Here is a 16,095-nt window from a genome sequence, read left to right as displayed (position 1 = left end):
GTTTCGCTGCCGTACGACCGATACGGGTTCTGTTATATTTTACGTATTTTTAAGTTTCTATTAACGTGTGCTTCTAAAAATGTGTTAATGCATCCTGTAGATTAGGGTTGAATAGCAAAAGCTGTTATTTACCTGTACACGTAGAACACTGGTCGCCTAATTGTTTTGGGTGTTCGGATTCCAGAATTTTCTCCTTTGTCTCAGGACCGTTCGTGAAGAAACTAGGGGAGCAGCAACTGCGCTTAGTTTTATACCTGTTTTCAGCAGGTCTATTAAAAACGATGCGCCGCATGTCGATCCAAAGCATTAATGTTGTTTTTTTCCTGAATTTAGTTGCATAGTATAAGAAACGAAAGGCAACATGTATATCGATTGAGGGCGGCAGCATCTTTTAACTGTGCATACAGTATGAATCCCCATTTCATTTTTTATAGCTTTGGCAATACATTCAGCCAAATTTTAAAAATGGGGTAATTAAAATTAATGTATACTCTTCTACATTGACCCAGAATGCCTGCTGTCTTGAAACTTGATTGAGCCTGGATTTAAACTTTGCGAGAGCCTCTCATTCATTTGCTAAGCACCTTCGTTTGAACGCGGAAGGATCGGTGACGATAGGGGCTGTTGGTGTAAACTGATCCATCAAGTCTGTCACACTTTGGCACAAAACGGCAATGACACTGGAAATGGTGTACGCTTTCATGGGGATCCCCGGACCCTATCTCATGAACACTCACAGGAAAGGTGACTTCAAGATGTTTGGGGTGGGACGTTGTGACTTCCACCTCGCATTGACCATGTTTCCTTTATTTCTTGCTGTGTGATATGCCGTGGACCTTAAAACCGCTCTGTTAAAAGCACTGGTCAGTGACTACCGACGCTGCGCCGGCGATTGTGCCGCGTTCCTCCGGAGGCTTATCTCGAACGTTTTCTTTCCTGCCATCAATTGACTTCAAATAAGACAGACCCCAGAAACGACAGCTCCCTCGGGGGTGTCGCACTGTACAGCCAATGTCAGTGTCATGTTTTAGTTTCTGGGCTTGAGCGCTTCACCTGACCGTGACTCTGAGGGCTGCTGAACCGCGGTCTGGCTGTTTTCAGAGGCGCGCGTGTTCTCCAGCAGATACGTGCGTTGCGTGTTGCGCTCCGCAGTCCTGAAGTAGGGAAACGACACGCCGTTGAGTGCGAGATCTCTCACGCAGAGGAGATGAGCTATGTGCTTCATGTTCTGGGCACCCAGCCAAGTGGTTACTGACTGTACGTAGGTGCCTTGGTGTTTTTTTCATCACAGAAGGTGATCTTTTTCACGCAGAGGTTTCACTCCATTGATCTTGGCATAGAAAATGTCAGTATATAGGTCAGAATACCACTTTCACTTTAACAGCTGCTTCTCATGAACACTAGCTGCTGTTAAGGGAGAATCGGCCTGTAGTACCTCAGATGAAACAGTGTACAGTATATAACTGTTTTTTTTTGCTTCTACTCTAGGAAATGGGAGTAAGAATTCCAAGACCCCTGGGACATGGACCAAGCAGATACATCCCTGAGAAAGAGGTGCTGTAGATGTCTACTACTTCAAATCTATGCATTTACTATAGGTTGTGATACTAAATGTGTGATGTTAACGTGTATATAAAAAAACTTTCCTAACAGATGAACACTAATTGAACCTCATGTCTAAAAATGTGACTGCTTTTAATGCTTGCACAGGAAAGTATGTTTTTTCCTTCCCTCTAATAGAGGTCCCCTGGTTCATTGTCCTCTACATGTAACATTCACAGTTCTGCAGGAGCAAATGAGAAAAACGGGATTGTGTAGATTTTGTGCATTGTTTACTATTGGCTGGGGTGTGGGAAAGCAAAGAGAGAAGCATGTGCAATAAGATTCTGGGCTGTTTTGCTGAAGGGTATTATTCTGCATAGAGTCAATAATGTGCTTTGACCTGGTTTTGTTAATATTTAAGCCACTGCTTAATGCTGTTTGCAAAAAAAGACAGCCGTTTTTAATATTCCTGTTCTTCCTCCAGTGGTGAAGCAGGGCAGTGCATACATTGCCAACCCTACTGATTGAAGCAGTAGCTTCCAGTTTCTGACACTTTTAATGGCCTCCCAGTATTTTAAAGAAATATTGCTCTCTTTCAGCAATTATCAACTTTCAATTATCAAAAATTATTTATATAAAAGAACAAGTAGGGTTCAATTCCACACCAAAGGGTAGAAATGAGCTGCAATGAAACAGCTCTTGAGCCTTCTTCAGAAGGTAGCTCTAGGTTCCTTTCAATTCAGTGTAACTTTATTTGTCATTATTCCTTTGTACGACAACACAACTCCAGGATCAGACCTCTTTATATAAAAGCTATGAGTTTCAGTCTGGCTTCGCTTACTTGAGGAAACGATACCTGACAATCCAAACACACCCCAAAAATGAGACGGTTTTCAGTCCTCTCGTGGAGAGACTCTTCAGCTCCTCCACTAGTAGGAGATTTCCTTCAGCCTACCTCTTTGACAATTCAGAATGTTGGCATTACTGGTGATGACTGCCTTTGAGTTCACAGATAGAAAGGACCTTTGCGGTAGGACATATCCTAAAATATGGTGCTTGTTCAGTCATTTCTGTGTGGTGGCTGAATGATTTAAAGATGTCTGCGTGTGCTTGGTTTTAACGTGCAGCTTTTGTCTTCCACTAGATACTAGAGGTTGGTAAAGTTGATGCACGGACGCGGGCAATATTTGAAGACGCCTTTGCCGCCTTGGGGCGCCTTGACAACATCTCCTTGGTGATGGGGTTTCATCCTCAGTATCTTGAGAGCTTCCTGAGGACACAGCACTACCTTCTGCAGATGGATGGCCCTCTTTCACTCCACTACCGGCACTATATTGGGATCATGGTGAGTTACTGGCAACTGCGCATGAAGTGAAAAGCAGTGCATCTCGTAAGACTGTAAGGGAATGTACGTTCGGACCTTTGAAAGCTCTGAACATACAGTAATTATGATGAAAGGATTGAATCTGTCTAATGACAGTCTTTAGAGGTGCTGATTTTTAGTACATTTTGACATCTTGTTACCTTTTAGGTAATTCTTATAATTATAATTCGTATAAATGGAACAAAAAGCTTCCTAAATTTAACACTAAAATACATTTGTTGATAGGCACACGGTACTTGAGAGGCACCAAAATGCATTTCATACAGACATTGGGTATCTTTAACAAAGTATGATTCATTTTGATATATCTCTGTATCTTTCGCACTATACCTGAAACAACACTTTTGAGAAAACTGGTTTGTGGGATGTTGACAATATTGGTACATCCCGGAGGGCACAATCGAAGTTCAGCATAGCCCTCTTTTGTCTATGCCTTTTATCTGTAGCATCAAAGATTCAGAGGTAATAGCTGTTTCACAAGAGCAAGGGCTGATATTTAAAATGTGTTCCTTGTTTGCATAAAACCCCTGTAACACCCTTATAAATTTCCACTTGAGTTACCCAATGTTCTGTGCAGCTGCAGGAATACCGAGGAGCCGTCTGAATTCCTGTGAGCACCCTTCTGATTAGCGGGGTCTTTTATTGTGTATTTTCAGGCTGCAGCCAGGCATCAGTGTTCCCATTTGGTGAACTTGCATGTGAATGATTTCCTTCAAGTGGGAGGCAACCCTAAATGGTTGAAGGGTCTGGAGGAGGCTCCGCCCAAGCTACAACATCTGGGAGAGCTGAACAAGATTCTCGCCCACAGGCCCTGGCTAATCACAAAGGCACACATCGAGGTATGCCTTCAGAGGAGCGTATTCAGTTGTCACCTGGGCCATTTGTCAGTCGAAGATGACGCCTTCTGATATTGCTTGATAACCTAGCTTTTCATGAGAAGCCAACTCTCACCTTTCTGAGCATTATAGGTTTGTTTTGATTTAAATAATCCTTTTGTTTTACAAGGGTGATTCATGAAAGTCGTTGTTACTCTTGTGCTCAAAGCTGGTTTAAGAGGAACTATAGTAACCTGTTGCAAATAGACTGAATAGTAAAGATTAGTTTTGGGCCGTTTAAATTTTCTCATGGGTGGCACTGTGATAAGCAGCCTTGCAGCACTGGGGTCCAGGGTTCAGTTTCTATATTGTTGCTGTGTCCATGCAGGTCTCTTTAAGGTGCTCTGGTTTCCTCCCATAGTCCACAGATGTGAGTGAGCAGTTAAAAAGTGGATGAATTTATTTGTTCATGCATTAATTTTCTAACTGCTTTATCCAATGTACAGTCGGGGGGGGGGGGACACTGCAGCCTATATTGTAGCAAACAGTGGGCCCAGGGCGATACATCTTGGACAGAATGCAAATCCAGCGCAGGGCATGCTCATGACACCCACACACTCGCACGAGGGCCAGTTTTCCCAGACATTAGTTAGCCCATAAGTATGTCTGTGAACTGTGGAGGAGTCCCATACAAACTCCACAAAGATGGCACCCCAGGTCCGGAACTGAATTCAGGGTCCCAGCCTTGTGAGGCCGCACTGCTAACTACTGCACCACCGTGCCACCTGACAGATAAATTTCCTCCTCAGTCCAGAATTCCTGTTTTTTAACACTTGTGCAAGAAATTAGGTTTGTATCCTGTGTCTTTGTAGCAACTGCTGAAGGCCGAGGAGTATAGCTGGTCCCTAGCAGAGCTCATCCACGCGGTGGTGCTGTTGACTCACTACCATTCCCTGGCCTCCTTCACCTTCGGCTGCGGGATCAACCCTGAGATCCACTGCGAGGGAGGGCACACCTTCCGACCACCTTCCGTCAGCAGCTACTGTGTGTGCGACATTGCCAATGGGAACGGAGTGCTGGAGGAGATCCTGGGCAACCATTCAGTGAGTGTACGGGCTGTTCCCCTGCTGCCTTTTCCCAATCAAGTCTCCATTCACCAACATCGGGGCTCCCTCTGCTGTGTGGGAGCACAGCTTTTAAAAGCCAAATCTAGTTCACAGACTTGGAGGCAATAAAAGTGCAACGAATGGAGTTTTACACAAAAGTTTGAGAGGAGGAACCGTCTGAATTCCTGTGAGCACAGTTTTGATTAGCGGGGTCCTTTATTGTGTATTTTCAGGCTGCAGCCAGGCATCAGTGTTCCCATTTGGTGAACTTGCACGTGAATGATTTCCTTCAAGTGGGAGGCAACCCTAAATTAACACCCTACAGCCTATAATATAGCTTTATTTGTGTAACTTTCACAGAGTGTAGCAGACGTTTGTTTTTTTTTTACAGTTTTTCGGTGCCGCTCGATTGCCCCCGAGCTGCAACGTTTTCTCCAGAGCTCAACGGGCGCTCTCTGGCCTCTTTGTGCTGCAGGTGGCGGAGGCCTCCTGTGAAGTGGAAGCCCTCATGGAGAAGATGAAGCAGCTGCAGGAGTGCAGGGACGAGGAGGAGGCCAGCCAGGAGGAGATGGCCACCCGCTTTGAGAGAGAGAAGACCGAGAGCATGCTGGTGGTGTCCACAGGTGGGTCTGCTGTCCCACTGCCTTCCAGCATCTCCAGGGCGTGGATGAGCACCTCAGAATTGTTTCCAGTCTTAATTATCTGGAATGTCTTATGAGAAAAATGTAATGAGCTTGGGCATGGGAGGAAATAAAATGGATTTCTGCCCTTGAAGACTGCAGTCGTAATCTATGAGATAAATCACTGTTGTAAAGCGATCTGAAGGCAGATTTTTGTAGGGTTTAGGCATTTAAGCAGACAAGGAATCATGTAATGTTAAATAAAAGCAGCCAAGCATTACAGCAAACCTCCAATATTCCAAAGCTTGAACTGACCTGCTGTGTTTCTACCAGCAGAGGAGGATGAGACCATGACGACTCGAGATGTCTCTCGGCACTTCGAGGACCCCAGTTATGGATACAAGGACTTCTCTAGGCGTGGAGAACACGTGCCTACTTTCCGTGCCCAGGTTGGATATGCTTTTCTGATGAATTACTGCGGTTATGAAATGCAGTGAAATCGCATATAATGAAGTGCTGTTTGTACATGGACTAAACGTTCTGTGCACGTTTCTTGTTTTAGGACTATAGTTGGGAGGACCATGGCTACTCTTTAGTCAATCGCCTTTATCCAGACGTTGGGCAGCTCCTTGATGAGAAGTTCCAGATCGCATACAACCTGACGTACAACACCATGGCCATGCACAAGGATGTGGATACGTCAATGCTGAGGCGTGCAATCTGGAACTACATCCACTGCATGTTTGGAATAAGGTGAACGATTTTTAAAACCAAAGATTAATGTGGGTGAAGAAACACAAGCTGGTGCCTTTCCGTGATACTGTCTGGATATGTCCATTGCATTCTGGTGGCATGTTGTGACCCATCTAGAGCTTACGTTGTTTTTGTTCTTTTTTTCTTGTTCCAGATATGATGATTATGACTATGGAGAAATTAACCAGCTGCTAGACCGCAGCTTCAAAGTGTATATTAAGACTGTGGTCTGCGGTCCGGAGAAGACCACTAAGAGAATGTATGACAGCTTTTGGAGACAGTTCCAACATTCCGAGAAGGTACGTGTTACGTTACATCAGAAAACTAAAGTGCTGTGAATTTAAATAAGTTGTTTTTGGTGTTTTTCAAAACAAATGGCTGCTTTTCTAAAAACGGACCTTCAACAGTCCATCATAGATTGGGGAAGGACATAGATTAGATGTTCAAAGAAATCTGTCTCTTGTTTAATACCTCTGGTAGAATTTGTCAGAATGACTTTGCTGTTTTTTTCTTCCAGGTACACGTTAATTTGCTTCTTATGGAAGCTCGCATGCAAGCAGAACTGCTCTATGCTTTAAGAGCCATCACGCACTACATGACATGAAGTGCCCGTTTCTCTTCTGTGGACATATCAAAGGATGTTGCATAAACCTTCATGAAGGATGCTGAAAGTCATCTGGACTGAGCACTGGCTGGCAGTCTGCTGGGGATGACATTGTACCATTATGCACTGCGGCTACATCTGGGCTGATTCTCCGCTGAAAGGAGTAGCAGAAGACTGCGAAGATGACGCTTAACTTCAGTATTCCATTGCGCCTCGAAAACGCCATGAATCTTTTCACAGCTTTAACGGCAGTGCACTGAGCTGCACTGGAGTATTTAAATTTCATTGTTTGTTTGTTTTTTATTAAAGCTGAGGTTGGAAAAACCTGGCGTTGGAAAGCATTGCTCAATAAGCTGTTGGGGCTGGGTAGCATGTAGATGTTGTACAGTGGTGGTGCTGCTCTGCACACCAGCAAAAGCCTCCAACCGGATAGTTCTTTATTTAAGCTAGGTAAAGGGTGAAAGTAACACTGCGCCTGTCTGAGCCGCCCTTTGGTTTACTGTAAGAAATTATCCTATTTTTACACGTGCATAGTGAATTATTTCAATTCCCCTACCACATGGGGTTTGAACATTTTGTAAGCAAGACACTTTGGAGAATGGGACTTTATTGCTGTATAATTTCTTTAAAAACATTTTCTTATAGGTGACTTACATTTTCCAAGTCAGTGTAAAGGTCTTCCCCCAGGAAGTGCACCTGTGTTTTATATCCCATCATGTCTTCCGCGGAAGGTCACCTAGCATTGACCGTTTTACATTTGAATTTGAATACCTCTGTAAGTGCTCTTCCTGAGCAGAATTTTGCACCTCGTCTCCTTTTGTTCTACTCTTCTTTTTTTGTAGGTGGCAGAGCTAAAGGAGAGGTTAGTTTTGACTGCACTGCCACGGTCGCCAAGTTAAACGGTTCATACCTTTGTTTGACCCTGACCGTTAAGAAGCTTGTGAAGTTGGAAATACTGTTTTGTTTAATCAGTTGCCACCACAATTCTTGATCTGAAAGGAGAATTAAAATTTGTTGGATGCTAATCTCAGGCCACACTTTGTGTAAGAAGGTGGGGAAGGGTTCTCCTTAAAATTTAAATAGGTGTTCATAAGAGAAAGGTTTCAAAAATTGTTGAGACTAGAGTTAACAGTGTTATGAGCATTAAAATGGGGAAACAATTAAAGGGTCTTTTCACTTTCAAAAAGCAAATGGGTTTTGTAGAACGGATTTTTAAATTATAATCACTTGTATCCGTGCTTACTTTTTTCATTACATATAAAATTGAATTGAGAAGAAAGTTTATTACAAAATAGTATTCCTAGAGACATTCTTAAATACTATGAAGCTGAAGTGCCATTTTGGAAATGAAAATAATTTTTGATTCAGGGGTTGTGTTCTGTTTTGTCAACATAATGAAAGAACGCTTGCTTCCATGTGTGCAGTGTGTGTAAACAGTTAATATATTAAAAGGACCAGGCTCGAGGCTGGTTACTTGACATGAACCTCAGTCGAAACTGAGTCGAGTGTGGTACCAGTGAACTGACTGTCTGGGACTCCACACTGCAGTTTTTTTGCCTGGATTGCCGATCTCGTACATTAAACATTTAAGAGTGTAACTGCCTTCCAGAAGGGTGATATCCTAAAAAAAAACAATCTCTTGCCCCACTGCAACTGTAGTTGCACGTAAACACATTTCTAATAAGCCATTTACTCTGCTCTAGGTTCTGTAAATACATTATTGATACAAGTCAGCTGTGATCAATACATTTGTTTTAGTATTTTTATCCTGCTATTTTTGATGGCTGTTTTGTTTTCATTAATACCAAAATGAAAGGTCAAAAACTGAAGAACAGTTCTGTATTTGTGCAGCCAAAAAAGCAGGACCAGCTGTTGTTTTGTGGGTTTTTAATTTGATAAACAGACACATAAGCTCAATACAGTGTTATTGTATCTCCTATTACTGTGTTATTCAAATAAACACAATGTTGAAAAAATAAAATGACATACTATAAAGTAATTTAACGTACTTCATGTTTCATTTCTCCAGTTCCCTCCCCATTGTCACAGTATGTTTGAGATGGCAACTTATATCCAAGTAGAGCTTGGATAGCTCTATACAAGCACAGGTCCTTTTCTTATGTACTGTATCATTTCAAATATATATATATTAGCAATGCACAAGCATACTAGGAATGGCCAAACACAGAAGTGTTTACTCTCCTGGATTGATACGATATTATGTAATGTGCGAATATAGAATAGAGATATAGAATAATGAAGAACCAAATATGTTTAAGTGCACAATAAAAGTAATTTTACATATTTTAACCTTATGTTTTCACAAAGCTGAACTCTGTAAAAAAGTAGGTTGATGTGCCAATCACTTAATAGGTTATCATTTAAGTAGTGAAAAATAATACATTTCTCATGAATAACTGCAATGGCTTAAAAATACCGGTGTGCAGGGGGGGTCCTAGTAGATTTTCATGCACAACTGCACTGTCATCAGTATTCTATGATCACAGACATTTTTTCCTACTACTTTGTCTCCTAAAATGAATGCAGTATGACTCAGATGATCTGTAGGAGAAGCACTTCAATCAGGTTCAGAAAATGTTTAGAGCCCAGCTGCTGTCCCACTTATGACTCTCACTTATGACTTGCACTGTAACTCAAAACTGGAAAACGTGTATATTAACTTCAAATTACACATCCTAATGCATCTTGTAACAAAGACTACATGCAACAGCGTGAGAAAGCATATTTAAAATCACTTCTTGTGAAGCACCAGCAAGCATAAATGTTTCTCTACAGATACTTGAAGATGAAATGGAAAAAAATCATAAGATGCCAAGACCATAGCACTTCAAACTGTGGAAATGAGTTTGTTTCACCCTCCTTTTTCAGATTAAAACAATAAAGCACTCCTCCAAGCTTGGGGAAAAATTAAAATGGAAGATTCATGTGATGCTTGAAAGGACAACAGCAAATGGGTCATAAGACAAAAAAACACAACTATCCTTATTTGTAGAGTTCATGTTTTTATTCAGTCCAGTTTTAAGCACATAGTGTGTCATTTTGAAATGCAAAGTGTAAAATAAAAACAAATTTGTTTAGCTGAATATCTGCTGTCCTCCCTTAATGTTTTAACATTAGAAGTAAACACTTCTTGTAGCCAACTACAGTATGCCCTTTTAAGTTCCCTCTAACCAAAACTCCAGTAACATTACTGCATCCAATCACTAAAATACTTTAGTCCTTGTTATTAGCAGCAATAGCTTCATCAGAGAACAGTAATAAGACAGTCAATATTGTGTTATGAAATAACACTTCAGGTGTAATTATGTTTATTACTAGTGTTTCAAAAAAACTTTTAACAGGGGTTCTGGTTAGTGACATATCACAAATCAGTGTCATGTTTGTTCAATAATGTAATATTATTTCAATTATTAAATTCTATCATGTTGTCTAATCTGGCGACAGGTATTTGATTACAATTTGGTGGCTGATCAGGAATAACTGTAAAGTCATAGGTATCCCTAACAATTTAAATTAGGGGTTACAGGAGCCATTGCCAAAATATTTATAAATGGAATATCAAAGTATTAACAATGTGAAAACTGAGATAAACTAATGTTGATTAGCTGCATGCTAGTCACAAAACAATCTTCATATGTTTTAAATCTGTATAGAATATTATTAATAACATGTTAATAGAGTGCTTAGAGATGATTATAGGAGAAGTGAAATGTTACCAATCACCTAACACAACTACACTTCTCCCACCATGCATTTGATGACACTTAACAGTACATCTTCTGCTCTTAAAGGTTTTGTGCTGATATCACACCATGCCAGTAGAAAATTACTACCACTTGTCTAGGAATGTATTATTGCACTTTATTACAAACTAGTAAAACTACCAGTCAGGTCTATCTCAACACATTTTCCTTATTTCCATTATTAAATACACATAATACACTGTATATTTACAATTATGTTAAAGAATGTGCAGCATTGACTGTTCACACTTACTGCAATTTATGTTTTTGATTTTCCTTAAGACTGAAGAAGAGTTTCATTTATAAATGTTCATACTGTATATGCCATCTAAACTGAGCAATGTGAAAACCACATAAGAGATATTAAAGTGCATAAAGGCTAACACAGTGTGAAGGGCTCTTAATGCCCTGTCTACGGAAACTGACTTTGCTATGACGGAGTGCCAAGTGGCTCCAGGACAGAGTACTGGTTCTGGATCCTGTTCATCAGCTTCTGAGCCACTGGGACAAACTCTGTTTCCCAGCATGCCTTGTGGAACTCTTTGTAGTCTTCGCTCAAGTTCCAGTGGGTTGCTATGTTTTCATCTGTAAAAACAAATTGTGAGATACAATATTTCTAAAAATGCCTAAACATCCCAGTGGTAAAATCACAGGAGGACTGAAATTACTTGACCTATTTGGGTTTTAGTCTGAATCTTAAAATGTCCAATTAATCAAGGGAATCTAATATTAAACTAAATTAATAATCAAAGTACTCCACCAGCTCATTACTGACATCAAGGTAAAGCTTAACTAAAGGAAATTGGCTGCTGATATACATTCACAAAAAAAAAACATGAAACTGCCTTTTACAAAGAAAAGTCTGAATTTGCCTGGTAATGTCAATATTGGCTCTTACTATGTGTAGAAAGAAAACCATTCCCTGCCTGACTCGGGATGTTTTCAGTCTGAAAACTTGCAATTAACCGTTTGAGATTTTTTAACAGTGGGATTTTGTACATAGTGTACAAATCACAATAAGAAGGGGAAGTCTTGATTCCAAAACAGAAGTTCATGTTGACAAACAGAATGAGATGTTCAGGTAATTGTGGAATGCCATAAGACATGCACTGAGGGCTGAATTTATATCAATTTATATCCTGGAAGTACAGGACAAAATGGTCTGGATCAAAAGTTCCCAAACCTGGTTATACAGGAATAGCAGACACAGTCAGGTCTTTGCTCCAGCTGAGATGTTTAGTAGCGGTAGTATTTGATCTACATGCATGTTTAGACTTGTGTTTGCCTGTTTCGGCACACAGTCTTTGTTTCAGGAGCATTGTTCCAACAACTTACACATAGAATCACCTCAAATTATTTATTAAGAGTGTCTTCCTTGTCTGTCCAAACAGCTCTTACTACTTGAGCAACTGGTGATGAACAGGTGGAAACAACCAAGTATGAGGCACTCCTACATTTTTTTCCTTCTGCAGGGTGTAAATGTAATATCGGTTACATTTCAAATGTAACCTGAACAAGGTACAAGCTCCAAGCCTGGTCCTGGGGGAACCCTGTGCCTGATGTGTTCTTATTCACAGAGTAAAGAATTTCAGCTGTCTGCGCAGAATATATTTCTCTTTGTATTTTCTCTAAGGTACAGTTATACAGTATTGATGATTGTTCATCATAGCGTATTGTTTATAGTTTTTCATTTTTGCTTCTTAATTTCAATTCAAGGATTATAGTTATAGTTATTTTAAAATAAAACTCAAGTAATAAGTAGTACACAGCTATGTAATCTGAAGACATGGTGCACGACTCTGATTTGAGAAAAGACTGAAAAGGGGGATCTTTTGAAATTATTAATCACAACAACTCAATGTCCCCAGAAAAATTTGCAAACATCTCTAAAAGATTCAGATTCAGCATTTTTTAAGGGAAGTTTGGATTGCACAGAACAATTACGTCATATTTGGAATTACATCAATACAAAACTTCCTCAAGTATAAACACAAAAAAACATTTTTTTAAAGAGCTTCTCACCAATACTGTAAAGACTATCAAAAAGGTAACATCTTAAGAAGTTAACAAATACGTTAGTATTTACAAACTACCACAGATTATCAAAATCAATATTTTAGTCTTTGGATCCTAAAAACCAAACTTGTTAATTGTTAATAACCTGATGCAAGTGTCTTATTGATTCCGTTAAATAACTTTTTTTTTGTTCTTTCCCTGAATCCCACTTAAATAACACAACTATAAAATGTGAAGAAATTCTGATTTGCTTTAAACTGACTTGAAGAAATAACGATAATACACCACCCTTTGAAAGAAAAAGAAAAACGCAAACGCCTTACTACCTAAAAAGACAGAAAGAAGCTGAAGCAGTGATTTTGTCTCCTCTTCTCCAAAGCACAAAGCTGCACTTTCCTCACTGTAGTTCCACAGGGTCTTACATACAAGACCCGCCAACTGCCAGTCCACTGGTCCAAAGTCTCTCAGGCAATCGATCAACCTGCAAGTCAGTTGAATAACAGTGGAGTTACATTCAGTGTTAATTACAGGGACATTTCACCTGTTGGTATATACAAAATAGAAATGTCTATTAGTGAAAGGCAATCCTACATTGACGGAAATGGCTTTTTAACCACGTGACATTCAGGGTGACTCAGCTAGTAATGGCTGAAATGACTCGCTCCCAGCACACGCTGTTCAACTTCAATAAGCTGTATGTCAGTCCTGGCTTCTGTCAGTCTCCTTCAGCTGGTACAAGCTAGACTGATGAAGATCTAGACATTTACACTGACCCGCTGCACCAGAAAAAACAGAAAACAACATGTCTGCTGGGATACTGGGGTGTCTAGATTTTTTGATAACCGATCCTTAAAAACTTACTTCTGGATTCCTCCTTCTCTCAGTATCGTTCTGCTGGTCTTGTCTGCTGTGAGGTTGATAAGCACTCCGCAAGCAGAGAAGCAAACATCCTGATTCTTTGAATCCAGCAGCACAGTCATGAATTTGTAAACTGGGTAAATAAATAGGTACAGATATAACATTTTCCTATACTGATTGACTTTAAAAAAGAAACAAATGCTTTATTTTGTATCCTTTTATAGTGTATCCTTTATTTAAAGGATTAACATTATGAGATAAAAATATTCCTATATATCAGAAAACCGTAGCAGGAAAAAAAGAGTGAATATAAAAAAAAACATAAAACATTATCAGGAAATATCGAGCCCCTCCAACCGGATGAATTCTCTGGCGACTTGGAATATTATGTCATCCAAAGCAGCCCAACTAGATGAAAAATGAAACATGCCATTGCTTTTTTATTAACAGGCTATTTATACCAAACACAGACAACTACACTACGCTGTAAAGCAAGAAACAAAATGATACAGAATAATCTTGAAGCACTGACAAACTTTAAGAACACTTTTGCTACTGAGATGGAATAAAAGCAACACTTATTTGAACTGACACAAAAACTATTTAATGGAACACCTTTTCAAGGATCTATGTTGTCTTAGCCTGATGAATGTTCATAGGAAACAGTTCACTGACAAGTTGCATTACTATTTCATAAATACATCTTCTTTGGGTTGAAATTTGAAGGAAATGTCATGGTACAGCTTTTCTCTTCTATCTTCAGCCAGCTTTTTTATATGGTGGTATTGGTGCCTTACTGTGGATATTTAAGATATTTAATTCCACATGTTCTTGAACATTTGACACAAAGCTTACCATGCTTTTGCAGAATAAAGTCCCGGATTTCCTTAGTTTGTGAGAGATTTCCAAACACACGAGTTGCCTCCAGCACTGCCTCCATATTATTACTCAGCAGTAACCTTAGGAGTACTGTGAGTTTTCAACAGAAAAACAAATGTGTTGTTAATATAAATATAATTTGGTCATTTTAATTAAAAATCATCCCTCCTAAAGGGATCCATTAGTAACAGGGATGTTTAGAAACACACTCCACAACTTAGCTGGGACTTTCATATGGAAGGGGGCACTCATACGTCAACTAAACCAACTTCAGGCAGGATTTTGAGATGATTATTTACAGTATAAATGTTCATGCAAATCAATAAAAACATACTTTTCCAGAATAACATGATTCTATAATTTAAAAAATATACTTAAATAAGGAATGAGAGATGGTGTAATTCTTTAAAATATTTTTCAAGAAAAACATCAATCACATTACTTTAAAAATAATTCTAAAATAAAAAGGCCTTATTTCTTATTATCACAGAACATAGCTGTACATCACATTTTATTGGCCTTGTTTATTTTAATATTGTGACACTTTTAATAATCCTTTTATATATTGTGGGACTGCGATAACCAGGCTGATGTGTGGCAGCCCTTAAGAATTCAAGATTCAAGTTTAGGATTTAAATCTAGAGAACAGGCTGTAAACAGAGATCAGTGGCAGCATGCTGACAGCCCGTCTATGTGAGGCTACAGACGTTTCTAGGCTGTAAGCAATCACCTGTGCCTTGGCTACAGCATGTCATAAGTGTATATTTATAAATCACTAATCCTGTTAAACAACAATAAGACTTTTTATACCTTTGATAAGAATTACTTTAAATTTGCTATTCACACTTCTCTGATTATGATTCTCTATATGTAAAGCTCATAAAATCAATGCTTACATACAGGAAATAAGTCTGACATTGTAAACAGAACAATGCTGACATTGCTGAAAAAAAACCTTCAGTGTGTTTTTAAGTAAGATAAAGATTCATTCCTGACATTTACAGACATTCTGCTCCTTAATGCGGATCCAATGAGTGACTGGCTTACACTCGGCAACATGAAGCTGTTTGGCCCTCACCACAGAGTTTTCAGATGGGTAATATGATAGATTGTTGATGGTGGCTGCAGCATTGATCACAAGCTCCTCACATTCATCAATCGATTTGTACTCTGGTTAAGAAACAATATAAAGAAACAGGATGACTTAGTGTGCCCCTTAGAGATGCAACAGTGACATTTATCATCACTCAGGAGACTGGCATCTAGAATGATAAAGTACTAATGAGATGCAGCTTTGTAGATTACATTTGCTCTGATAAGACTGAAAGCAGAAACTTTCGCATAGCCTTAATAAGACAACAACTCAGCATTAACTGATTGGATCTAAGCAATGTGACAAAGTAAGCTTTTCTTATCAACTTCTCTAAACCACCCAAGCATTAAAACATTAGCTCAGCATAATTTTATTGAAATAAAATAATGTATTCTTACCCTTTTATATAATAAATTTAAGTGGAAGCATTTTTATAAAATGGCGCCAAATATTGTTTTTATGTAACAAATATTGCTACACGACTGTAGAATAATACATCTGAAGTTATAAAACATTGAAAGAAGTAACAACAACGGTTATAGTTTATTTTTCTTGTTAATTCAGAACTATTTAAGTGTGAATTCTGTAATAAATATCTTAAGAGACTAAAACTTGTCTTTCATGTCTGTATGTGAAACAGTAAAACCATACAACTGATCAG

General features: G+C 39.2%; 2 protein-coding genes across 8 annotated transcripts in view; one reads left to right on the top strand and one right to left on the bottom strand.

Moving 5' to 3' along the window:
- The window catches only part of sesn1 (sestrin 1), a 75,649-nt gene extending 66,826 nt beyond the window's left edge, over positions 1-8,823 (top strand). For 3 of the 7 annotated variants that reach the window (XM_088927246.1, XM_088927268.1, XM_088927295.1), the window contains 9 exons: positions 1,489-1,554; positions 2,687-2,887; positions 3,583-3,765; positions 4,614-4,844; positions 5,239-5,470; positions 5,804-5,916; positions 6,030-6,220; positions 6,375-6,519; positions 6,738-8,823. In XM_088927246.1, the coding sequence (XP_088783372.1) occupies positions 1,489-1,554; positions 2,687-2,887; positions 3,583-3,765; positions 4,614-4,844; positions 5,239-5,470; positions 5,804-5,916; positions 6,030-6,220; positions 6,375-6,519; positions 6,738-6,824 (1,449 nt within the window). In that variant the 3' untranslated portion in view covers positions 6,825-8,823. Of the gene's footprint in view, positions 1-1,488; positions 1,555-2,686; positions 2,888-3,582; positions 3,766-4,613; positions 4,851-5,238; positions 5,471-5,803; positions 5,917-6,029; positions 6,221-6,374; positions 6,520-6,737 lie in introns of all 7 variants that reach the window. The other 4 variants (XM_088927260.1, XM_088927286.1, XM_088927252.1 and 1 more) reach the window with 2 other exon arrangements.
- A 1,010-nt stretch (positions 8,824-9,833) lies between these two features.
- Positions 9,834-16,095, bottom strand: part of armc2 (armadillo repeat containing 2) — a 55,664-nt gene continuing 49,402 nt past the window's right edge. Inside the window, exons 14-18 of the mRNA XM_088927309.1 lie at positions 15,389-15,511; positions 14,318-14,431; positions 13,466-13,595; positions 12,931-13,085; positions 9,834-11,173 (exon numbers count right to left, since the gene is read on the bottom strand). Of these exons, the coding sequence (XP_088783435.1) occupies positions 11,019-11,173; positions 12,931-13,085; positions 13,466-13,595; positions 14,318-14,431; positions 15,389-15,511 (677 nt within the window). The 3' untranslated portion in view covers positions 9,834-11,018. The remainder of the gene's footprint in view (positions 11,174-12,930; positions 13,086-13,465; positions 13,596-14,317; positions 14,432-15,388; positions 15,512-16,095) is intronic.

Source organism: Atractosteus spatula, chromosome 2 (assembly GCF_055471065.1).
Source record: "Atractosteus spatula isolate fAtrSpa1 chromosome 2, fAtrSpa1.hap1, whole genome shotgun sequence".
In the NCBI taxonomy this organism is placed as follows: Eukaryota; Metazoa; Chordata; class Actinopteri; order Semionotiformes; family Lepisosteidae; genus Atractosteus; species Atractosteus spatula.
This window is presented reverse-complemented; position numbering and strand designations above follow the sequence as displayed.